This window comes from Styela clava, chromosome 8 (genome assembly GCF_964204865.1).
Source record: "Styela clava chromosome 8, kaStyClav1.hap1.2, whole genome shotgun sequence".
Lineage (NCBI taxonomy): Eukaryota > Metazoa > Chordata > Ascidiacea > Stolidobranchia > Styelidae > Styela > Styela clava.
The window spans coordinates 7,255,549-7,282,818 of record NC_135257.1 but is presented as its reverse complement, the minus strand read 5'-3'; the positions used below and the strand labels follow the sequence as shown (position 1 = coordinate 7,282,818).

General features: G+C 33.2%; 1 protein-coding gene across 5 annotated transcripts in view; it reads left to right on the top strand.

The window, feature by feature from the left end:
• The first annotated feature begins 5,609 nt into the window (after positions 1 to 5,609).
• The window catches only part of LOC120345756 (ras GTPase-activating-like protein IQGAP1), a 68,190-nt gene continuing 46,529 nt past the window's right edge, over positions 5,610 to 27,270 (top strand). For 4 of the 5 annotated variants that reach the window (XM_078115008.1, XM_078115007.1, XM_078115006.1 and 1 more), the window contains exons 1-16: positions 12,773 to 13,079; positions 13,788 to 13,887; positions 14,106 to 14,340; positions 15,836 to 15,980; positions 16,928 to 17,041; positions 17,405 to 17,583; positions 19,669 to 19,753; positions 21,044 to 21,201; positions 21,689 to 21,779; positions 22,986 to 23,170; positions 23,567 to 23,731; positions 24,203 to 24,305; positions 24,551 to 24,714; positions 25,207 to 25,297; positions 25,971 to 26,138; positions 26,925 to 27,067. In XM_078115008.1, coding sequence (XP_077971134.1) covers positions 12,902 to 13,079; positions 13,788 to 13,887; positions 14,106 to 14,340; positions 15,836 to 15,980; positions 16,928 to 17,041; positions 17,405 to 17,583; positions 19,669 to 19,753; positions 21,044 to 21,201; positions 21,689 to 21,779; positions 22,986 to 23,170; positions 23,567 to 23,731; positions 24,203 to 24,305; positions 24,551 to 24,714; positions 25,207 to 25,297; positions 25,971 to 26,138; positions 26,925 to 27,067 — 2,304 coding nt within the window. In that variant the 5' untranslated portion in view covers positions 12,773 to 12,901. Of the gene's footprint in view, positions 5,780 to 12,772; positions 13,080 to 13,787; positions 13,888 to 14,105; positions 14,341 to 15,835; positions 15,981 to 16,927; positions 17,042 to 17,404; positions 17,584 to 19,668; positions 19,754 to 21,043; positions 21,202 to 21,688; positions 21,780 to 22,985; positions 23,171 to 23,566; positions 23,732 to 24,202; positions 24,306 to 24,550; positions 24,715 to 25,206; positions 25,298 to 25,970; positions 26,139 to 26,924; positions 27,068 to 27,270 lie in introns of those variants that run through there. The other variant, XM_078115009.1, reaches the window with a different exon arrangement.

The following is a 27,270-nucleotide window of genomic DNA, read 5'->3' as shown; positions in this document are numbered from 1 at the left end:
AGTGACAATTAGGTACCGGTACATTCATTTTAGGTCCACCGGGCCAACTGGCTGCATTTTGTTATTATCAATATATAGAAATAGAATATTAATATTGCTATTAGTGCAATTTTTTTTTCATATTTATTTACTGCTAACTTTAAATGTGCATTTCACTATTGGTATGTATCAAATTTGATTTCAACTCTTTTTAAATTATTTCATTAAACTAGCAGATAAATTATGCTATCTTAATATTCGACTTAGATGAACATGCTTATTATTATGTTTTAGCGTGTTTCACATCTTCGCTGCTCAGTTAGGCTTCCCCACTATCAAGTCCATGCACCTGAAACAAATAACTAAAACACAGTCATGCAAAAAATCATCATCTTCAGTCTGTTCTATGACTATTTAAATTGTCTGCATTGTATTGTCATTTGTCAATTTACCCAAAATCCATATGGTGCAAATAATGCACCAACTAGGCATTTCTTCTTTGACGTTTGCATTATATTGTATACAATGAAATTATCCAATCTGAATAATGCAAAATAGTTTTAACGCACTTGGTTTTCCTGATTTTGGAATCTATGTTATGACTTTAATAACTTTCATAGTTCATATCTCCTGCCTAGATATCTAATTTTTATTTCATTGACATGATATATGACAGGAAATAGTGTAAATGTGTACCAGGATATCGATTGGACACGTTTTTTTATTATTTTTGATTGATGTCAACTTGCATACATCTTTCACAAAAGTCATTAATGTTGCATATTGCAACATTCTTAATGTTCTGCTATAAATATATTTTAGCACAGTTTTGCTCTTAAATATAGATTTTATTAACATATCGAGTATAATTTGAATATAATTTTGCTTTTTATTTATGGACCATGTAATGTAAACCTGGTAATAGATTGCAGATATTGTATTGATCTGCGTACTACATGATCTGTTTCTCTAAGTAAGAGATTTACAAAAACTGTATGCTGACGTATACCACAAGAGTCTTCAGGAAGCGTCATTTGTTTATGCTCTGCCTGGAGTCTCTCTGGTTTTGTATAGATTTTACACATGGCTGTCACTGTCAGATTTTAAAATTGGTTTCCATTAGCTTAGTAAATCTTTTCTTGTTAACTACTATATTTGGTAGGTGTGTTATTATCTGGATAATTTAATTTTAAAAAATTTGGGCATTGGAATTAATTTAGATTTATTTTCACAGTTTTATGGCAGCATATATTAAATATCAGATAAAAATGATTTGAATGCCAAAGCGACAAGTAGCTTAGAAAATTAAGCAATATTGGTCTTTCGAGGAGCAATGATTTCGTTAGAAATGAAGTTTTTAAATCTCTCTCTTAATACCGGTATATTGAAATCATGGACCTCTTGAAGTATGCGCACCAAGATGGCGCAAACTTAACTCAGGTTGTGCGACATCTTGATGCGCATACTTCAGGAGCACCAAAATAATTTTACTTTTATTACATATGTTACAATACAATGTTATTCAGGCATTTTTATCTGTACTTATTATTCAGCAAATGTTTGACAAGGGCCAGAAGAATTATATTATAACAACTCATTTCATATTTTTTAGTTACGTACCCTCAAATTTTGAAATTTAATAATTTTTGACATTCTCACTAGTTTTTGGTAAATCAATACCATCAACCGAGAACAAATTTTCATTAGTTGAAAATAAGGTGCCTGACTGCCCGCTATAAGGTTATTATAATTTTTTTTGGAATGCTCGTATTAAAAAATTGCACCATGTGGCGATTTAATTTATATGTCCATATGTATGACCTATGAGAATTGCTTTTACATAAAAGACCTATATAATTTCCATATTAAACATTATTGATTCCATATTTAACTACTGAAATATTTATTCGCCTAATTGACTCGTTATCGGCCACAGGCTCATAAAAAATTCTAGAATGAAACTATACTTTGATATTTGATTGCATCCGTGTCTGAAGACTGCTATGAACACGCTGCTAGTATTATTCGTGAAAACTCATTGTTCTTGCACATGTATTCCAACAGTAATACAAATGTTTTTTTAATTAAAAGCCTTCCTCCCGAGCCGTCCGCTGTGCGTAATTATGTGCTGCCCACAATATGTAAAAAAACGAAATTAATATAAAGAATTTCTCGGTAATTTGCAAAAATATATTTCGAAAAATTAAGTGAAGTAGTTTGATTGACAAAAATATATCGACCTAAATGAAAGGTATAGCCTATAAAGTAATGCATTTATTTACGGCCACCCATTTCAAAAGAGTAACCAACGAAAATCCGGGAACATTGTACGCGTTGTGTTTAGCATATTTCTTTACTAAGAACATGCCCAGCTTGAACGGATGATTATATTGTAAGGGAAATGACTCAACGCTATAACTGGGCGGTTTCTAGTGCAGAAGCGCAACCATGTCATACATAGTCTTCTTATTGAATACTCATTTTATGCTGGCGTAGCAAGTTGCAATACGAACCATAGTCTTCAAAGCGACGCCGTAGGCAAGACACGCAGTACAGTACGGCAAGTCTTTGAACCGATTCTTCAGTGGCGTCGTGCGTATTGTTAAGCATTAAATATTTAAAGAAGTATCTTCAGGCGAGGGCTGTGTGATTATTACAAGGAGTTAAAAGTGTTTTCAAATTGAGCTTTCGTCAACGCAGTGCTGTATTAGTCTACTTATATTGAAATAGTGACTTTCTATGTCGATGAATAACCCTTTCAGAGAAGGGATATACGCTTACCTCGGTAAAATGTTTTGAACTCTAAAAGACTAGAATTAGCGCATTTGAATCGATTTATTTTTTGTTCTATGTTTAAATGAAACCTGAAAATTAGTTATTCGACTCGACCCTATCGTCAGCGCTTTCTGTATCCAACGCAAAGCCAACCTTCTTACATTATTATCGCTATTAAATTTTCCTTTCATGTGTAGTTGATTTTAGTACGTTGGATATTTGTATCATGAAGCGTTACATCGACCAACATGTTACTTTTTTTGACAGATTTACTAAAGGTAAAATAATGGTAAATGGTAAAATCGGAATTTTTTAAATTCATTCAATAAACGAACGTCAATTTTTAGGACAAGTAATTGATAATGTGTTCAACGTGATTTTTGTCAAGACACGTTGGATCACGCCACTGAATTTACCTTTTTGAGCTTTATATCAAATCACGGAAGTCATTTCTTCTAGCAGTCAAAATCGTTATTCATAATGTTATTCCGAGATTCACTTCAACTGATATTAATTTCTCCATAACACGACGTCACGTGAATTCAAATTTAGATTCCGTTGAACTTGATCCAAAACCTGTTTATAAAATTTTACGTCACTTCTATCAGATCATTTTTTGGCAGATTATACGTTTTCCAAGTGTACACCAAATATCTACCATATATGATCTTGTCTGTTATTATATAAACGGGAGGCCGAATGTTGAATGGGCGCGGGAAAGAAGCGTGATTTTGACGTTTTTGTATTGTTGTTCGTATTGTTTTTATTTTTAGAGTATTTCGTCATGTTGGTAGAAATGTTAATTTGAGCAAATACGGATTCTCACGTGTTTTATTATAACGAGGTAATGACTCGATTGACTTTTGTCGATATTGGAACGCTTTCATATTGATGATTTAATAACTCTCATAATTATAATAATTCAGAAAACGGATTCGAAGTCGACTTCATAATAATTAAAAACATTCGTTCGTGAAACACCTATTTTCAACGATATTGATCAATTTAAATTCAGATAATGGATTACCAACAGATTGTAAGTAAGTGAAAACCCCATGGGGCGGCAAAGTTGCTAACGTTTAGGTCAAAATTATAGCTCGCTCATAAAACTTTTTTTTTACAATTTTCAGCGGTAGATTATTTAGTTTAATTATCTATCACGTGTCAAAATACCCACAATGGGTTGCTGACACTTCCAAAGAATAAACGACCGTAAATTGGCAAAAACAAATTGGTACATCATTTCCAGAAAAGCGTTAATTGGCGAATTTAAAACGAAGACTAGCCTTAGCGAGTTACCCATAGCTTACATGTCAATCCTATCTAATCGTTATAAAAGTCTATGTATCATTCATCGTATTTGCCAATTAATCACAAACTATTATATTGAAAGTTTTAGTCCATGCAATGCAGGCGGCGCTCATCTATTCATATATTTTGTGTATTATGTACATTTGTTAATATTCTTTATTGAAATTTTATTAAACTCGCTCCGATACCAATTTAAGAATAGTTCGATGGGCTATACTTTCGGTCGTTACGCTTGAATTATTAGACCAATGATGTGGCAGTAATTGCCCCCCAGAAGTTTTTTTACAGTATATTTAGGGCGTGCATGAGGCGTCTGCTTTTCTAGTCTGCGTAAATAAACGAAGGCCGTCGCAGTCTGCTCAATTTAGCATTGCGGTATTATAAGTTCGATTATACCGACGAGTTGGATAGGGCATATTCGCTATAGGAACGTCCATTATTTTTTTTAGAAATAGAACTAACCCGATTCCGATTACACTTAAATTTGAGCATTTGTTGGTCAAAGTTTCGATTATTCGGCCAGTTCCTGTTTTAAGTATTAATTCCCCAACCTGTATTTTCGTTCATCAGTACCAAATGGTACAATAATAAAGATTAATAACACCTTTCTAATTTTTATACCTGCTATTCTCGCGCTTATGCTATAGGGCATCGCGGTTCATTGATAGTTCTTAAACACCAGGTATTTAATGCACGTACCGATGGTACGTCATAGGTATAGTAATTGTACAGTCCAGTTTGCCTTGAGGAATGATTCATTGAATACTTACTGACTCTCTTCGTAATTGCAGTGCGATTTAGCCTCGTCTTTTGCAATGTTATTACATTTTATACAGTGTCTCTTTATGCCGATGTATCCTTTAGTTCATTGCAATTCGGGGTCACGCATATTAGGTTGGTTTTATGTTACATTTGATTGGTATGACGGAAAATAGAGGTCAGTGGGCGGATATTTATATTTTTATGTCGCAATTTTGACTAGCGCATAGCGGGAAACAATAAACATAGAAATTGGAAATGCTATTTAGAGTTGAACATGTGCAAATGTCTGAGGTTGTAGCCTGTTGTTCACCCGTTCTTAGCTAGTCAAAATATTGTGTCTTTTCTGTATTAGGAAGATGTGAATTGAGACTAATTTCTTAATTTTAGTACCGACACAAAAACGCGTTCAAAATTCTATATAATTGAAACTATTGGCCTCTAGCATGTGCTATGGTAAGAGTTCGTCATGAATAATTGAATGAGACGAAAAAATCTAGGCGCATACAAGATATTACACCTAACACGAAATTCAAAGCATCATTGTTTGTTTGAATGCGTGCGTTTACTTTTTGTGTCTTTTTCAAACACAGCAATAAACTAAGAGTTTCATAAGCTATAGAGTACAGATTTAGTCAAAAAGGTTAAAAATAGTTTCACGAGTGTCATGCCAGAAAGAATTTGACTTTTGTTCGGTAAGGCAGCTACGCTACATAAAACTAAACTTTCACTCTCACAGTATAATTTGGTCTTGATAATCAAACTCGAATTTGTATTACTTTTCAGGTTGTTACTTATTGTCTATAGTGTACTTGCGTGTAGCTAGTACCAGTTATAGTATTACAAAATTGGATACGGTGTATACAACTTACTGATTGGAATACCTTGTGGACCTAACAACGGACCAAAATGTCGTCTGGAGTGGCGAACGGAGACATTCGTGCTTCTTATGGAAGTAAGTGTTGTTTTGATAATCATTTTATGATTAACTATAAATAATATATCTTAAGGTTCTGAACCCATGTTCTATTTTATACTGTGTGTTGTTTTGTTAGTATGGCATAACATGCTCGTTTTGGGCCGAGTATCAGCATACTCGGGATTGCTATTAATTATGAAGTGCAATTCCAGCCTAATTGGTTAAGTATATTGAAGTATATTGTATATTGAAAGAGTATTCCAATTTCCAAATCATGGTATGGTAATAATGTGGCAAACAAGCCGAGCTGTCTTAAACTAGATAACGTCACTATCGCCACAAAAATCGTGTACTAATATCAATGCCTGATCAAAAAGAAATACAGTTAGGCTTTCACCGAGAAAAACAAGAATAAATTTCCTCCAATCTGCCTATTACATTCCTTGGGGAACTTTCGATTTGGCGGGAAACAATGACGTAATTTTCACTCGGTACAGAAGCAGAGACTCACGTTTAGTTTAATTGTTTTAGAATTTTGATGAAAATAGAAATGAAGTCATTCTTGTTATATTATTTCGTCCGCTGCATTATGTTTTACAATACGAAGTATTTCTACCGAATCTCCATGAATGAAAAGTATATAGTTTTTCGGCTGTAGTTATTTTACCTAAAATTTCGTCTGATTGTTTTTCCTTTTTTTTTCATAAATATAGCCGATTTGGTCATAATAATACTTGTAAATATAAATATTAAAAGAACTGTCATGATACGCTTTTGTGGTATACCAACATAAATGTAAAATTTATATCAATCAATAGAGAATTTTATTCTCATACCATTTACACGCTATAAATTTGGAACTATTGTTGCGAGCGGTTTGGTGGAGTTATTTATGTAGATTTTCTATATGAGAAATTTACTAATGACCATATATTATGACCGTGCTTAGCCAAGAATAGCTTATTACTGATTTCTGCTACGGCTAATCTAAATTGGAAAAGGAGTATTACAATATCATAATGTTAAATATTTCCTTTTATCTCACCGCATCTGCCTTACGCATTTTAAATCAAATTGTTTTATTTCATTTATCAAATATCACACATATTTGTGATTTCCTATCTTTATTTGAAATAAGCTGTTAATATTAGACAATTGTGCGCTAGGCTAACCGTTCTTTGTTACACACAGTTCTTTTGTATTCCGAATTTAGTCGCTGGTTGTTGGTTTGGTTGTCATCTACGATCTACTTTGACCAACCAATTCAACCACGAGTCACTTGATGGGATTTATTTTCACCTCACATTCCCTGAATTTTTGACAAATAGCACGAGGTATTTGTAAATTTTGGATTTCCACTCGCACTTCCAACACTTGTTTTGAACGATGAAGTACCTTCGATTGCCCTTCTGCTCTAGATTGTTTCCCGCCTAGTGGCATTATTCTTATCGTTTTCACGTAGATTATTGTTGCCAGAAGCGCATCGTGTTTTGCTTGACGGGGGACTTGAGAACGAGAATGTAATATAACCTTTGTGTAGCCACCTATTTTCACAAACCATTATAACCATTTTCAAAATATTTATGAAACTACATCTAGTATTAATAATAAGCAATGTCGTATATTTCATCTCTGAATATTGTCTTGTTTCCAAATTTGCGTTGAAAAAATTCCATGGATAACGATTCCGCGCCATAAATACATTTATATTTTTTATTTTATTTTTTTACCTTGCTTCAAATATATATCAACCGAAGCTGATGATATGTTGTTGTTTTAGTGAAAAGAATTTTGCTTGTCAATTGGCCTAATTCTTGCCAATATTTCCGATGTTTTAAATGTTGTAAGCATGAAATAGTTCCCATTCGTAAGTATGGGCTTGTTGACACACGCGGAAAGAGGCGCAAGTTTCTGCATTTGTCGAGAGTGCTATTGCCTATTACCGGTAATTGGCTCGGTTTTTGAAATAAATTATCCAATTCCATTGCTACACTTTCGATGTATCAGATCAATATGTATAAGCTAAGAAAAGTATCGTAATGTTTTGAATGTTGTGTCGTCGTCTCGTTTCATGAAATGAGTGTTACATGACGGTATCATGATATTATATGTGCACATTCAGTCAATAACTCCGGAAATCCGCACTCATGCCATGCTAACGATTTAGCGCGCATGCGCTCTTATGTCTTACTGTGTATTGGATGTTGAGTCAGTAAAGCGATGACGCCTATAATGGGAAGTTTTCCACCGAAATTATATGCTTTATTAGGCAAGCTTCAATTTAGGATTTAGGGTGTTAATTTGTTCAGAATGCTCAGGTTGATATAATTCATGAATCTACTGACGAAAGTGTAACCTTATATAGCATATATATGTGAAAATGTATTATTAGGGAGTAGTTTGATTGTGTATACAGCGTGGCGACCAAAAGAATTCGTAGTCTTATATATACAATCTCAATTTTAATATTGGTGTGTCGTCTGTCGCATAAGGTTGTGTTTATATTCTGGAAGATTCGTCAGCAAGTTAAATATTGGTTTATTGGCAATATCGCGATACACGTACATCTACAGTTTATTACATACCTTATTGCATTGAGCCTATCGCATAAACTGAAGTTTGTTCCACATTGTTTTTGAATCATAATCAATTTTAAGCCACTTTGGTTGCTGCAGCAATGCTCAATTTGATCAGATTGCAAAACACTGTTCACACTGCCAAGTAATTCTTGTTCTCGATTTGCTATATTTAGAAACTTCCAAGGCTCGTTTGCGAATTGTAGACCGCAGAGGCATACAGTAAAATTCAGGACGTACCTGTTTCATTATTTCGAACTATCGTTCGCGGAGTTTTACTAGTGTATAGAAAGTAGATATCATAGAAATCACGAGGGTCGAGAGCGGTGGTTCTCAAACGGTGGGACGTAGACAATTTTTTGAAAGGCGTGGGGCTAAATAAAAATAATTGTGAGATTTGATCTTGCCCGCCTATTTGTTTTTTAAACTTTTCATTTATTTATTATTCACGTTCCATCCCCATATTTTCAACGTGTTTTTGCATAAAACATACTTTCGCCTTATTATCTGTTACTTGTAGATTATTGTTAGCTAGTTATTTTTAAAGTGGGGCGCGAGACTTGACAAATTCTAAATTGGGGGCGCGGCCTAAAAAGTTTGAGAACCACTGGTTTAGAGGAAAAAACGCAAACCGACAGCGTATAGTAGTATTTTGCTGGTGGAATATGTCATTGTCATTAATCTATTGTTGTTCCATGACAAGCTACATGTTGCGACAAGTAGGAGAATATCGCCAAATAAAACATCACTTAGGAAGATTGTCAATTTGCACTGTCGTTCTGAATAAGTAAAGGAAACTGGTTAAATTTGTATTTGCCGACGATACAACACAACCAGTCAAAGAATGTTTGCTTAGTTCTTTAATTTCTCATGGAAAGTATTTATTTTATAGACATGTTGGAGCGTCCCGTTTTCCTTACTGTGTGTTTAGCCAACAATGCGACCGGTTTCGTTCAACTTTTAAGGGTTGCACTGGGAAGCCGAACTCGTATCCAGAAAATACATACATTTTGTACATGTGAGAGGAATGTGAAGAGCGTATGATCATTTATTACTAAGGGAAAACTCCAATTTCTTTAGCGTCTGCTTTATGTTATGGAAAATGAAAGAGTTAGTATAACATGGCCTGTATATATAAGGATGGAGGAAAGACCTAGCATTTAGCCGAATTGTCTTCCTATGTTGTCGAATACACGCTAGCGCTTAGATTTACTGATTTATGCTCAGCAAAGTGAAACTCTTTGCGTCATATTATAAAACCAACACCATTTATAAAAGGAACGTTTAAATTATATTTTAGCCAAATGATAGACTTGTGCAAATTTTCGATTAATGTTTACTTTGAAATTATCGGGATGAGATTGACTTATGGCAGGCATGACTTTTCTGCAAAGTAGAGTACAGCCAGTTGTATCGCTATACCGCTTGCGACCTCAAGAATGGTCGACCTGTCGGAATATGTCGAAGACATTTGATGGATATTTTGGCAATAGCTATTTGAAATTGGAACTGCAACTTCGAGTCAAACATTTATCAAAGCTGAGGGTTCGCCCAGTAAACGGTGCTTTCATATACAACACGGTAAACTGCTTCTGAGATGCTAATCGCCTTTCATACTCATTCGTCGATGAAGATTTCTTGTTGACGAAGCTTGTTTCTTCAAACGTAATATGTATAACATAAGAAACCCAGTTTTAAAGGTTCATTGAATTCTTATCAGAGTATATCCATCAACTGTCGATCATGCTAGATTTTGAATGAACCGCGTCTAATTTGATGAATATTTCGAATTGCCCGAACAGTATGTAGTTGTAATCGTTTTCGTTTGAGAAATCCGAGCGGAACATTGGTCAACCACGCTTGTGGAGTGTATCTTATCCGCAGGAGAGTATGCCTCTCTTATTGGTACATCATGGACATGGATCGCATATCGTTATTTACGTATTTGTGTAAGAACATGTATCAAAGGTCATTTAAGGTCTTTCCTCTTTACTTCTCGTCTTGTGTAGTCGTTTTATCAAAATGAAATCCCAAGAGCCGCCCACTTTAAAGAATTTCATGTTCTTTCGCCAAGTCCCTCGTGGAAATGTCAATTTATAACGAATGGTATTAAATAGAATACGGGATTAGAACGCGACTTGTACTTGGTGTGTATGATATATGAAGACGATAAATTTGTTGAAATTGAAAGTTCAATTATTGAACCGTTTTAGATAGACTGATCGTGACCGCAGCGCATGTGAAAAATGATTACTTCATTTAGTCGTCGATGGCCAATTTTCTGATCTGAATGGAAATCAAGTCTGTGCGACAAAATTAGTAGCATTTATAGAATAGCACAGTGTCAACTTAATATGAGAAAGCTTTTGCAAGTATAGTCAGTAAGTGTACTTACCGGTAACTGCGAATCTTAGTATAATATTGTTTCGAATTAATTCTCGTGCTTTATCAGTACTGACTAAAATTTATGGACGCTTGTACGTGACTTAATTAGATGTAGATACGAAATGAAATCATATGAGTCAACCAAGTTTCAGTTTTAGGAACGAGAATAATATGTCAAGAAGAACTTTTACTGACACGTCTGTGGCGTTAAATTTGTTGGATTTATAGACAGTCACGTAGTATGGAGTAATACAACTGGACTTAGAATATTCTTGGGTTGCTAGCTTCGAAATCAGTAACATCAGGCAACGGAATATCGTATCGCACATAACATTTTCATTTCAGAAAAAAGAACAATAAAAACGCTGACATTTCCAAATTGCAATTTTCATTGTTTGATTTTCTGACCTTATGAAAAGTGACAGAAATGGAATAGTGATGTCATACAGCCATAACGAAGACAATAAAATTCAGCGACATATAACTGGACATTTTGTTTTCTATTACAAAGCCGAGCGCAATTATTCCTATATTCAACAGGTATTATTATTTCACCAGCAGGTGTCAATGCAATTAGCGTTCGTTCAAAATTTTGTCCGAAGTCCAAAATTTAACAATTTTCAAGCATGGTTGCAATACTTATTTCTGTGAAGTCTTTGTTACAACTTACAGCCCTACACATTCGAGTGTGCCATCATCGCCCATCATTATTACATTTCAATTGGTTTTTGTTCATGTATTATTGACTGTAAATAAATCTGCTGTGTTGCTAATTTTATTTCCACAATAGATATAATGCTGCATTTAGGAAATTCGAATTGCGCTTGTTATTTTGGTAATGAAAAGTTTATTTCCGAATCTTCGGACTTGCGTCCCAGCTCAGGCTCTTATTGTAAAATATATTTCTGCTGTTATCACGTGAAGGTCTACCACACTATAGCGCGAGGTCTACCTTAAGCTGGTACTATAGCGTGAGGGGACTGTTAGGCTTAGGGTGTAACTCTTTCTGCAAAATTTTGTATTGCGCTCAATCGATGTTAATGAGGTCGAGATGGATGGAATGCGAGAGACTGCACCTGAATAGTCCGCGTATACCTCACGCCATAGTCTCGCATATCTGTTTTATAAGGAAAGTCCTTGGTTCTTATTTATAACCTGAATGTTATAGTTATAGGTTGATAAAATTTCTCCTCGATCGCAGTCGGTTTCTTTCATATCGTAGAGACGTAGAACATACGGCCGAATGTATCAGAGATAGATTCATACGTTAGAAGTAGGAAGAATGAAACAACGAGCCGGTCAAGCACTTGTTTGTGTTTGCTCTCTCTAATTATTTAGAGACCAAACAACAAATAGATCCGGTCTGTTTATTTTCCCCGCGGAAATAAACTTGTGAATTGAAGTCGGTCGGGTTCTCAGTAAAAGCGGATTTCCCAGCAAGACGTGCTTTGTATTTTGCATTTTCTCTTTGTTTGCACAAGACTAATTGGCAGATTATCAGCGTCTGTATTCCGACGCCATAAACGAGACACCAACTGAGAGTGGTAAGGAAGGATATTGTGGAGTAGAAAGGAATTTTACTGAAACATTTTTGTTTATGGAATAGAAATAATAAGGACGAATAACATTTATTTAGCTTACTTAATTTAGATAAGATGCATTAGCAAATTTTGGGGTAAAAAAAATCATAGTTTGTTTGCAGCTCTTTCTAGAGTAGTATATTGCAGGCACAGGGTAATTGGCGGTGTTATATTTTATATAGATTGAGTTTGACATAGAATTGGCAGAATGGTGGTATTTTTATCCTTGTTTCTTCTGACCTGTCACAATTTAGTCAAAGTAATCAATTCAAATGTGATACAAACATAACCAAGTTGATCAATCGATTAGTTTATACTATTTTTACCCTTCCAATAGTTCAATATGTTCTGAAGAATTAAACAATAATAAAGTTTAAAGTATTTTTCTTGTTTGTGATAAATAATTCAAGTTTGGCTTCACTCTCTTGAATTTCAACTTGTTTCATATATGTATTCAAATATATTTTACTTTGTTCGTTTTATTGTAAAAACAGTTCAAAATGAACCTGTTCCAAAGGTTGTAAAATTTAAATTGTAGTAAAGTAGATATTAACAAAGAACATAACAGACATAAAGTCTGCAAGCTTATTTTTGGGAGAACAAAAGATTTTTAAAAAATGACCTCAGAACATCCTGTACAAAATGGAATTAATGGTCATCACACACCTGCGCCACACCCCCATGCCCAACAAAGTTATCATCCTGGACCACGTAGTCGAAGCAGTAGTACAGCCAGTGATAAATCACAACAATTAACAAGGAAATTATCTTTCTCACTACGCGCTTCTGATTTTGGTAGGTATATACAAATGAACTCAGGAAGGACATTGTTATTAAAAGCTGTTAGTTTTTTCACACAAATCATTTCAACAATTTTTGTTTATACCATTAGTTTTTGTATTCTGTTAGTCAATGTTTATCATTATTCATTACATGAGTATGCTAATGTGAGGCACTTTATTATTAAGGTTTAAATTAATTTTTGTCACTTCCATGTGCGGAATAAGAATTTTCATTTTAGCTATCCTACTCATGATGACACTTCATGATATAACCAAAATTTGAAACTAGCCTATTGTTTGTTCACTATAACACCAATGAAGACCATGGAGCATGTTAAATTCAATGTTAGATGATTTTTCTGTGCTTTTTTTATTTAAAAGACAATGTCAATATGAGTTATAGCTTGATTATGTGTATGTTTCTGGTGAATTTATGGATTTTAGGATTTACATATTATCCCGGATGAGAGGAAAGATAATCCACCACAGGATTTGAACCTGTCAACCTACACAGAGTGATATGACTTGCGTTGGCAAGCATATTTCTAACACTTAGCGCGATGCGCCACACTGCCGAGCCTTAATATTTTAGAACTGTTGTTATTAATATTGTTTCTAATTCACGATTATTTAATATAACGGGTCGAGGTTATGACTGTGAGAATGTATTGTTAGTACATGAAAACAAAGAAACAATTTCAATAATTTCAAATTTTCACAGGCATCACCAAAGATGAACGTCTCACGGCTGAAGAAATGGACAGCCTGCGTAACCAGGCTACAGCATATGAATATTTGTGCCATTTGGAAGAAGCAAAAAGGTAATAAGACCTTGTATATTTGAAGTATCAAATACAGCTTCCAAAATATGTTTTCAAATTCCATATATTTGTACTCGTATATACTAATCCTAATCTATGCATATTTTGTATTAAAAGTATGGCTAATTGGCAATTTGCTCTGTATGATTTAGTCTTACTGATTAATAGTTGCTGTCATTTCAATATTCCAATTTTACCATTTTTCTTTTGTTTTCCAGATGGATAGAAGCTTGTATAAATGAGGAATTACCGCCTAGTGTCCAGTTGGAAGAAGGTCTCCAAAATGGTGTATTCCTTGCAAAACTTGCACATTTTTTCAATCCTAAAGTGGTTCCGATCCGAAAAGTGTACGACAAAGATCAGAAAAAATATGAGCAGAAAGGTCTCCATTTCAAACACACTGACAACATTAATCATTTCTTTAAAGCAATGGAAGAGACTGGATTACCAACGGTACGCTTTATTATGTCATTGAGTTGGTTAGTTAGGATAGGATTAATATATTTATCCCAGTGAATAGAAAAGCCGATATGAGGGCTTAGTCGTATGGCAAACCACAGCGTCTTGTCCTGTAACCAGTCCATGTCGGTTTTAAAATTAGTTAGTTTGAACATGATCAATGAATGCATAGTGTATATGTAAATCTGATATTCAGATTAAATGTAGGTGTGCAAAAAAAAGGTAGTGTTTTGATTATTGTATTTATTGATAATATTTAATGCTTGGGAAATTCAGATTGTGAGCTGAGTCTAATTCTTATTAATCTTAATTCAACAAATGTTATTTCAAAGTATTCAAACCATGCCACTATATAACTAACTTTTGTGCAATACACTGTCAGGTATCATCAAAGTTGTATAATGATATTCCACTTTAGTAAGAACTGTTTCAAACCTCCACAATAAAAGATTTGTCCCTTCCATACTCTGGAGATCTTTACTTTTAAACGCCCTTGTTTGAACCAACAGCATGTAACAGCGTAAATTCCAGGTTTTCAATACAATAAAACGATTGTGTAACCACACCATTGTGTGGTAAATTGGCCTTTTACCCAAAATGCGTTGGGCCTTTTTAATGTCATCTAGGTTGCTAATATTGTTATATCAATTCGCTTGTGGCGAAAATTGCTAGGCCCACTGACGCTAATAATTCTAATATTAGATTTGTCTGACGATGGCGACATTTTTATTATACGCTTTGTCATATTATATTTTTATTCTTCACTGTGTTGCCATCAGATAACTAACATTATAAGCCTACTTCCTTTTTTGGTCAAATAATATAAGTTTATAGTATGAATGATGTAATCGGCGCTTTATTGGCTCCATGCAAGGGCGTTTTTCTTTAGCATCGATCATGCTTCCAGTCATTTCCTGTTTCAGCCATTGAACCACAAATCTTTGTCATTCTGTTCTGTTTGCCAATGGTTTAGCCTGTGGCCTTTCTACACTTTGATTTATATTGATTTCATATTAATAAATGATAAATAAAAAATTGATCATGATATGTGTCAAGCTAAAACGTTTCTTAATAAGACATTTGAAGTTCATGAATATCTTTGTAGATTGATATTCAGAATTTGGCCCATCAGTTCAAATACTCATTTATAATAAAGAAGATTGAATTCTGATAGAATTCTGCTGTTAGACACATGTATAAAAACTGATTGCAAAATTGTATTTTTGTAGATTTGCTTTTTTGAATACATTTGATTGATGCTCAATGATGCAATATATTCCGAATAGCCTAATTGAAATCTACGTTCCGATAGTTTTGATTGGTTTTCTTTTTTGTCAGTGTCAAAAGTTACACAAAGTTTATTTTTGTTGTGACCATTAGATGTTGAATGCTTATGAATGTCAAGTGCATGGATTATTCAATTTTTTTAAAAATAAGTAATTTGCTAGTTAAAATATAGCTAATTGATAACTTGGGTTTTCTTTTTCAGATTTTCTACCCTGAAACAACGGATATCTACGACCGTAAGAACATGCCGAAAACTATTTACTGTGTTCATGCTCTGAGTTTATTTCTTTTCCGCCTTGGAATCGCTCCCCAGATTCAGGACTTGTATGGAAAAGTGGAATTCACAGGTTTGTGATCTTTTTATTTCACAACCTTTTTCAGACTTAGATGGCTATCTAAAACTGAAAAATATCATTGATTAAAGTTTGTAACATATACAGTAGTCTGGGATATGTAGTATCATACCAGAGATGGCCAAAACCGAATATTTCACTATTTCGAATACACATCGAATATATTCCAAATTGGAGGCAAGTACATGTGGAAAATTATATAAATCTGTATATCTTCATGTTGATCATTCTGAAGCGACATATTTATAAAAGTCACTGCTAATTGTTTGTTATCAGTTGAGATATCATATGTTTTGATATGCTTGTTTTACAGCTCGGAATCCCAAATTTTCAAATAAAAACATTCTAAATTATTCCTGAATTCCAAAATTTTCGATATAGAATATTCAAATATAATGAATTTTGAATGTGTTTGAATATTCGATTCGTTTGAACATTCCTATTATCCTCTCCACTTCAGTTATAAATATTTTACAAAAGGGAACGAGGTTGAATACATTTCAATTGTGAATTCCATCTCATAAAACCCCTACATCTTAGACTTGCTATAATGTCTAACACTGACTCAGGAGTAAAATTAAACACATCTCTGATCGAAGTAAAAGGCTGAAATGCGCAATAAAACAATAAAATAGCACAATAGCAATAAAATTGATAATTATAATGGTACGTTACACATTAGCAAATGCCAATTCAAATGCAACCTGAAGCAATACAATCAGTGAGTCAATAATAATATGATAAAACATAAAATAGCCATGAAGTAATGAATTCCACATTCCTTTTTGAATCTTCATCTGGGCTGACAGTAAACAAATGACGCCTCACAGATTACTGAGCACCATAGCTGAAAACTCTTCCAAGTTCAGGTCATTCATATAAAAGTTGTAAACATTTGTTTCAACAAACCGATTTGAAGTTACTACCTGCTTAATTTACAGAGGAAGAGATCAGCAACATGCAGAAAGAACTTGATAAATACGGAATCCAGATGCCTCAGTTCCATAAAATTGGTGGAATCCTTGCTAACGAAATGTCAGTTGATGAAGCTGCCTGTAAGTTGATATCATTATATTATAGTTAGTTTACCCAAATTTTTCAAAGTAGTTGATGCATCAGATTCTGTTTTGATTAGATTATTTGTATTGGCTCTTCTTCTACAAGTTGTATTGGATGTCTCTGCATTTACTATTATACAAAGTTATACATGGGATAGTTTTTATGAAAAGGTAGCCTAAATTCGAACTCTGATATTCCAATTTTATATGCTTGTCATTGTTGTCAAGGAATGATCACTTTTGTCATACATTTTGTCAGGAATTCAATTTTTGGAAATTACCGTAAGGGTCAAAAGTCAGGAGAGGCGATTTAAGTTTAACGCATTCAACTTATTACTCCATATAATTTTCTTTTTTCAGTGCATGCTGCTATTATTGCTATCAATGAAGCATTAGATAAAGATGTTGTCGAGGAAACATTTTCAACATTACAAAATCCGAATGCTTGTCTGAATGGTATCACTCAGGACAATGCAGAAGAATACCAGAATAGATTGAAAGAAGCAAAACGTGTGAAATGTGAAGCGGCTCTGAGCAAGGTGAAATTTTAGTTAACAGATTTAATTTTTGATTTTTTTGTTAAATTTTGTTTGTGTGGGATATTCATCCCAGGGAGCGAAATGCTGATAGGATGACCAGTGGGTATGTTAACCACCCTACGAGACCAAGGGACCAGGAATCCTCTCACACATGAAACCTGTGCATGGCAATCTGAGGTACAATAGCTCGCATGTTTCCAATACATGCACTATGTGGCAGCCATTGGAATAGCCTATGCTAAATTGAAACTATTTTGAATATTTTAGTTTAAATTAATATACTGCAATTGAAACTTGAAAGTAATTAAGACCAAACTTGTCATAAATCATTATTAACACAAAAGGTATCACTTCGAATAAAACAAAAAATTTTGAAAGAATCTTTTAAACTGGAACATAATTTACTACTAAACGTATCAATGTGGATCAACAATTATTTTCATTATTGTAAATATTTAGTTGTCACTGATATAAATATTTTGAAATAATTTCACATCTTGACATCAAGATATACATTCATTTCAAAATGATGTGAGTAATGAGGGAATGATATGTTTGTTTATTTTAAATTATATGTTTTGGTATAAATGTGATTGATGGCTTATTAAATTGTATTTGTTTAGTGAGGTTTTATTGGTAAATATGGAATTGTTTTGTAAGCATTTTGGCAGATTTTTGTTGTACTGATTTATTGAAGAAGTATCTAGAGACGAACACAATACGTTCAGATGTCTTGATAAAAATTGTGTTGCATTGAAGTTCTGAAATTTGTTCATTATTTTCTACATAGTAGTATAATAGGCCAACTCATTTTGGTTTAACATTATTGGTATTACCGTAGTTATTAATCGTTCTATGGGTATTAATTTCAGAATTTTTATAACAATTGAGAAATATTAAATGATAAGAAATATTATGAATGAATCCTAGGATTTTTATATTTACCCAAGGGAGAGGAAAGTTTATATGACAGCTTGATCATATGCTGAACCACAACCTCTCTCGTCTGTTTACCAGTGCATGCTGGGCATTGGAATAGTTAACGAGTAGTTCCACATCATGGACTTGATAATGAGGGAGATCGTTGATGACTAGCGATTACGTGAGTCACTACGACAGTGAGGAGTCCAGTAATTCACTTCTAATATAATTATCCTCAATGAGATTCGAACATGCAAACTCGCATAGTGTAACCATAGGTGCGATGGTAATCATAATTCCAGTGCTTAGTTTGATGTGCCGTCCGCCACACCTAGAATGCATGAAATTTGCACACTTCACTCTGTAGTGCCAACAGAAGCAGCCGGTTCATATTTTGATAGCCTTTTAACATTACCGGTATTGACTATATTTCTGTTTGGTTTGTCAACATAGACTGACGTTATTGAATGATTTGTAGGAGATGTGACCTAATGTTCATCCCATATGGTTTATTAGTCACCTATTATCACTGCATTGCCGGTTCGTTTACTTTACTTCATTACCGGTTCGTTTACTTTTTTTTCTGTGTGATAATAAATCTTTTAAATTGACCAACTTAACATCACCCAAAAATTTGCCCTCTCTTTATTATATATATCATGTTATGAGTTTGTTAATGTGAAATAATATCAAAATAGTAAATCTCTCTCAGAAGGTAAATATTCTGTTCGAGAACATCTATTTGGGTTGGCGATACCGAATTTGAGAGATTTCGGTTCTGACAAAATTAGTAGGTCCACATCAGCGGCTGCTTGTGAAGTCTTATTTGAAGTGAAAGGCATCAAAATGTTGTATAAAACATTCGTTGACTGTGAGCTCAATTAAATAAGCAATTAATGGAAATATGAATTGATTGCTCAATTTTTTTTTCTGAATTTTTTGGATCATTCATGAGAAATGGCGATGATTGGGTCAAAATCAGAACCATACAGAAAGTAGTAGTTATTCAGGGTAGATCATGGCAATAATTCCAAGCGTTTGGTCATTTTCACCAAATTTTTGATATGTCATCTTCTTTATCATTTTTGCTGACCGAATTTGACTATTATGATCAAACTCACTTTTTAGATGGTTTTATAAAACTTTTTCATATTATACATTTAGTCTAAAGATGATCTTGATGACAGAGACATCTATGAAGAATTGCTTACTCATGCTGAACTGCAAGGAAATCTCAATAAAATTAATTGTAAGTTTTTATAATTGACATATAAATTTATTATACATATGATATAGTGATTAGTTTTACCAATGTTCATACTGTTGTTGTTCAATTGTAGGCGTAGTTTGGGTAATGATATAGGCTATCATACCTTAGCACAGTGTTTCTAACCTATTGGTGACCCAAAGCTGGGACTCATGATAATTCTTTTGGGTCGCTTATTTCTTCAACAATCAGTTGTTGATTTTATTTTCTATTAAATTTTATTGTTTATTTTGTTTTTGGTATTGAATCATTGCTCAGTAGTAATTGTATGTGTGGGAAGTATCACCGCTCAAAAACTTGAGAGCATCTAATATCATTGGGTCGCAGAATTTGACAGATTTTTTTCAAATGTGTGCCGTTTAAAAAAAGGTTGGGAAGTGGGAACCACTGCCTAATTGTGCATTTTTTCATGATCCGAATTTAAATTTTTTTATAATTGCCCTAAAAATATTCTGCTATTATAAAGTTTGTTTGAACTATAATAAGTAAACGTGGGGGCGGGGCTGTAGTGTATCCTACTATGTTAATTATTCATTGTACTGTCATTGAATTACATTGTGATTGATTAAGCTATAAATAATGATGATTGAATTACGGGGCTCCAATCACTCCATAAATTAAACATCATTCCATCCAATTTCCAGACATTCATTCATTCTCTATGCTTATATGGGGAATCCTTGCACAAAGTAGGAAATTTCAAAATGTTTTTATAAATTACATTTTTGAACCTTGGGTGTCTCTGCTCGATAACCAGCTCTGGTTTTCCTGCAACTTTTTTCTTTACTGGTTGGAAAAAATAAACTTCACTTCACCTATCTCATACATACCGTACCCGGCTACCAGGTTACCACCTCAAGCTAAGTATAATTAATTTGGTAGGTGGATTCAGTGTCGAATCAGAAAGATTCTGGTCATTTTAAAACAAAGCAGCTTTTGGCATATCAGTGGATGCCTGTTTGGCAAATATACTTTAAGAGCCAAATAAATTCAATTTAATAGTTTCTTTATTCCCATCTTTTTGTTTTTGAAACATAAGTTTGGTTTTAAATATTCTGGCACAGCATGTATCGAATTTCAAATTGGTGTGTCATTGTCTATTGTTAAAATTTGTTAATTCGATTTCTTTGACATCGATATAATTAAATTAAAAACATGACAATGTTTTGTAATTTAGCAGATAATTTATCTATTTTAGTATTTAATGCTATTATCATTGTGTAATTTGTTTGATCAACCATGGAATTATGGGAATATAACATTACATTTTAGTGGATGTAAAACTTGAAACACTAGCGAGAAGTCTTGCTGCTGGAAATGAAGAAGAATTGTTTGCAAACCTCAGAACCCTTGGAATTAATGATCTGAACGTTGAAAATAAGAAATGGTATTTGGAACAACTTGCAAATGCTTTGAAAAAGAAGAGAGAGGTATAAATTAATATGAAATAACATGTTTTACTTATTATGTTTCCAATAAAATTACTGGTTTTGAATTCTCTTCTTTCCTGCTTGGAGTACCTAAAATATGATTCATTTCCGAATTTCAATTTGGATTTTAAATATTCTGATATAATTTGTTTATCAGCAAAACATGATGAGGCATAAATTCTAATCTTTCGTACAATGGTGTCAAATTCATGCTTTTAAATTGGTAATTTTTATTAAACCTTTATTCCTGAAAGCAACCTTATTCCTATAGGCCTATTATATTTATTGATCTGATGTGTTTGAGCATACTAAATTTATTGTATCTATTAATTAGAATTGTATTCTGAGCACAATATAAATTTTGATAGAAAAAATTGTGACTTTTACTCATTAAAAATAAAAATATGCTTTTTTGTGGAATTGAGAGAGTATGAAACAACGTCCTCAAAAACATGTTATATAATAATTTGTAATGTATTAATTTCAGGAAACTGGAGATGAAAATGCAACATTGGATAAAGATGAAATCCAGGCTGCCATTAATGAAGCTAATATACTCGCCATGAAACACAGACAAAGTAAGTTTGTGGCCATTCGGGAATTTAGGTTTTCCTCAAATGTTGATAATTTTGTGTCAATTTTGGCAAAGTATGTGTGGGTTGAAAGTCAAATCTGAAAAAGTATTTTAATTCTTTATTATTTTTAATGGGAAGAGGCTGCGAATTTTAATTGGATAAAAATTGGAAGTAGATTTGAGAAATATTCAGTAAACTGATAGTCATGGACTCATGGCATTAACTGATAGGTCTATAATATAAATATTATGCTTAAAGTGTCGGTTCACAAATTTGCTTCCAGTCAAATCATAAAAATTGTCTATGATCATGATGAAACTGAAAAACGTAATAAAAGAGTAATAATTTTAATATTGATGTTTTACATACTTGATTTATATTCAATGATTTTATATTTAATGATTTTATATTTAATAAGTGCTTGATTAATGCCTAAAATAGGCACATAACGAAACTAATTTTATATTATTGCATATATGATGATATTATATAGTTCAACTTAGTATATATTTATGCAAATATGTGATCCATCAAGTTTCTAGTCATTTCCTATGTTGCGGCATATTGACAAGAGCTGGGGAATTTGCATTATTGGATTTGAATATCTAACAAGCAGTGTTTCTTGTGACAATGAATTTATTACATTTGAATGAAAGTACCGGTAACTAGTAATTTGGATATTTCAAAAATCTGATAATTTCTGAGAGGGATTGTTCGCACCTAGCATTTGAGTATAGAGAAATTAAATGCAACAACGAGTGTTTATTCATCTATAGCAGCCATAGTTGAACTATGGGCCATTGGGTCTTTCAAACCCACCTGCGATAAATTTGTGCTCTGAACAAATTCCATATTCACCGTTGTGTGTGATAATTTGTGTATGACATGCTTCGAGGTTTCACAATTTCACAATGTTCAAAAACATATCAGGCGCATTAGTTGACTTCCTTGATTGTTGTTACACCAGTTAATCAGTGAGCTCACATTTTATACAACTTATTTCTGATACGCTCTACTGTCTTCATGAGTGACAATTTATTAAATCTAAAGGCTGGTCTACACCAGGTCCAGCGTAACCAACCTTTCAAGTACATAATTTTGTTCATAACTATAACTCGTCGACTATAACTATAATTTGTCTTTGCTGATCCAAAATTTAGGTTACTGATTAAAATATAACCTATTTCAATGTCTTTTTTCAAACTTAAGTGCTTGCTGCTGTGGCCGCTATTAATGATCTTCTACGAGAGGATGGTGATCCACATGAAACCATGCAGGCATTGCAAAAAACGGAAGCTCAACTACCAGAAGTTGTTCCAGATTATCCATCGTTATACCATGATCAACTTGTTGAATTGAAGAAAATGAAAGAAGACCAACTTGGAGAAAATATTGTATGTTATGTAGATTATTGATTTTGGATATTAGAGACGTGAGCTTTTATTCAAGGAAATTTGCTCAAAGCAGGGCCACGCACGTTTACTCGGAAATAATTGAGATTGTTCTCATAGATTCAACGCACGAGCACTAAAGTCACAACTGTTGTAAATTGTGATTATGTATATTCAACATACTGCGCCCTTTAGAAAAAAATATCATATTATTTGAAAATGACCATTTAAATAAATGTAACATCCATTAACATTTCAATGGCTTTGAAAAACTTTCCTTTAATATCTCTTCACCCCATATTTATTATATTTCATATTTTTTTAATTTTTGTTACCATAAATATTTTAATATGCTCTTTTTCTTTATTTTGAAAAACTAAATTGTTTTCATTTTTCCAGCTACTAACACACAATGACTTATCTTCTGTCATTCCACATTTGTCTGCATTGGCTCGTCTTAACAAAGCATTAGACATTGGTACCATTGAGGAAATTTGGACTGCATTGAATGATCCTGAAATTGGTGTCACTGATCTCGAGGAGTCAAACAGATCAAGAACAAGTGTAAGCTTGCTAAAATTATTATAATTATTATGATACTTAGACGGCTAGATTTCCATTTCATTTAGGTATTTTGCAGCTTGTTATCCTCTTATATTGAGTCTTAATGTCATACCATGGCGAAAAAAAATTGTTAGAATCATTCTTGACCCATTTGGGATTTGTTAATATAATAAATTTGTGGTTTCATCTTCATCCATTTTTATCCCCCAACCCTCTTACTAATTCAAATTGTAAGTAGATACCCTTTTTTTTATATCAATATTGAAAATTATCTCTGGACAAAATGTCGGTATAAGGGATAATAGTTTGTGTTGGTCGAGATCAAATCTACAATTTTTTGGGTGCTGTAATGGAATAACTGCAATGGACCAAGCTCGAAAAATGTCCCCCAATATACCAAGCTGAAAAATTGCCCTAATGGACCAAGCTGAAAAAATTGTTCTCAAATTGACTTTACATTTTACGTTACAGGAAGCACTCAGGAAGGTGAAGGCAACAAAGAATTACTTGACATTGTTGGAAGTCCAAGAAACTGTTGTTGCTGTCAACCAACAAATACAAGAGGAACAAGACCGTAAGTTTGTGTAATATTTCCCTCATTTTACGCAAAGAGAACCGAAGGAGAGATGAAGAGCTCTTCCATCATCACTTTAGCCATCATGAACAGGCTATTTTGTCCTTAGCAGTGACTCAGAAAAATATGGGGTTTTAGGTTGCAGTGATGTTTCATATTCTTCGAACATCTACTTATATTGAGGTAATATCTAAAAAAAAAATTATTTATTTATATACCTTTATATTCACACTTTTTCTATACAGGTATCAAAGCAGTCAGCAGTCTTAATGATGCAATGGATAGTGGAGATGTTGATACAATGAAACAAGCCTTACTTGATCCCAAATTACAACTTGAAAATTTTGAACCAAAAAATCTTACGCACTATGTGAGGCTGCTACAGAAGAAAAAGGAAGAAAAGTCAAAGGTATGTTGGATTGCAGCAAAGATATTCGCACATACCAGTCCACTCAAACCTATGGAGATTACCGTATTTCTCTGTGTATAATACGCTCTTCCGGTTCCGGATTTCATTTCCAAGATTAGGGGGTGCGTATTATACATTGGTATAGAAGATTTTCAAAAAATCCTGATCGATATTTTACACGCGATTGCCAAATACACATGTTTCCTTTTCGTCTTATTTCTATTAATTTTATGTGACAAAGACTGTTATTTGATTATGAATAGGAATATAGTTGGCTCTCATAATGAACATTCATCTGAGTTGGAATATTTGTCTTATTATCTTAGAATATCGCTTTGTGCTGTTATGTTCCACTTTAAAGGGGAATTAGTTATATGGACATAATCAGCTTTTATGTAAGAATCAACCATTTATGGTATTACATTGAATTCTTGAATCAAGTCATCAAATTTAATAACCATGCTTATATCTTCCATTTTTCTTTGCACACAGGAAACTGGCGATCCAAATCCTGCATTATGGATAGAAGAGATTCAAGGATGTATTAATGAAGCTAACAGACAAACACAAATTGCTAGAAAACGTATGTCTTTAAATTTCTCAATATGCAGCTGAACATCATGCTTCATTCAGTTCCCCTTTTCTCTGTTGATTATGACGTTTTATCAGGTTATCAGTTCAGTGTGTGCAATTTGAATAGTTAACTATTCCATTGTACCAGATGATTAAATTTCGATGAAAGAGAAAATCGTAATGGATGTTTAAGAATAATTGATTTCCATAACAATGGCCAATCAGCAATAAGTCAATTATGACATAACAATTGAAATTTGTGAAGCCGGTTAAAGACTTCTTTTGATCATACAGATATCCAAGCATGGTTGTAAACATTGCCCCGTTTTTGTGGTTTCGTGTGTTATTTGTCAGTTTTCAGTATGTTGCGAATACAAGCTGTAAATAAAATAACTTGATTGTCATTATTTCCAATGACAAAGAACAGTGAGAATTTTTCCTGGGTCAAGGGTCCGGGAAAAACATTCATTGACCAGCGATTACATGAACCATCCATGAGTGTTAAGTCCAGCAATCTTCCCACGCATGATTATCCATATTATACCTCACAATATCTGAGAAGTGTTTGATGCCAATAGTCTAATGAATATATCCTTAGTATGATTCATCAGCCACATTCTATTCAATATCAACTCTTTTTTTCTTTCCATTATATTTAATTTGATTTGATCTTTGTTTCACAGAGGTGTCAGCTGTAACTGCAGTTAACATTGCTGTCGAGGGAGATGACTGGGAACAAACATTTGAACTTATCAGACATCAAGATCTCGGACTTTCATATACAATACCTGAATGTGCTCAAACTTATCATGAACAATTGCAGGAGATAAGAGAAGATAAGGTTGAAGAAGGTATGATATGCCATTATTATTTTAGATTGTAATTCTACATGGTAATGTAAAAATGTGTTTGTTTTAAAGAATCTTATCATAAAAGGTTTTGGGTGTCTGAATAAAAGTTTAAAAATTGTTTTCTAAATAATAGATAGTTTTTAGCCAATCGACTATGTTAATAATTCATTTAAGTAAAGTCATGCGCACCTACTTGAAAGTGAAAGAGACTGATCTCTGATTAAAATTTATTGATATACTGTATGTCAAATTAATTTTAAAATTTCTTTGTTTATCAAATTGTAACTTATTCAAATGATGGATAGTGTGCGCGAATCGCAAAATGTTGGAAGACACTTGTTTTTCACTCGATGCGACAAGATAACCTAATGGCATACAAAAAATACCTGCATATGTTATGCGGTGTATGCAGTATAGCATTGAAAATTTATAATATAAAGTAAAAGTATGTGATTCCAGTTTTGGGTTCGTTACAAATTTTAGCATAAAATTGCACTAAATTTTGTTCCAACTTATCTTGCTGTGCGTCTGTAAAAGTCTGTACGTCCTGACAATGACTTTTCTCATTTCGGTCAACAACTTTTTTGATACCAGGTGGTATTTCGTAATTAGGAAATGTATCTGCTTCTATTTGAAATTTAAAAATTCCTAAGCATTTTATTAACATTTTGACTGCGAATTCCTTCCTACTCTATATTATATGTACTGCAATCTACTATATATATGTACTGTGACAAATGACAATGTTTTCTATTTCTGACCTGGTTGTTATTTATTTACTACAAGGTTGCAAGGATGAGACGTGGGTGGCGTACGAAACACAGGAAGGATATAATTATTATTTTAACACTGAAACCTTGGAAGGTAGCTGGGATAAACCTGATGAACTGAATGAAAATCCAGCACAATTGACAAGAGATGAAATCAAGGTTTTATATTGCTCTAATTCTTCTCAATAGGGAATACATATTTTGTATGTATATATTTTATCAAATTTTAGACCATGAGAAATATTTATTCTCAGATGATGTACATTACGATGAGGGATATCAAAAATAACGAGTGACACAAAAAAAAGAATCCATAAATTTCTGAATTATCCTACAAAAATGAAAAAATGGTTGATGGTTGT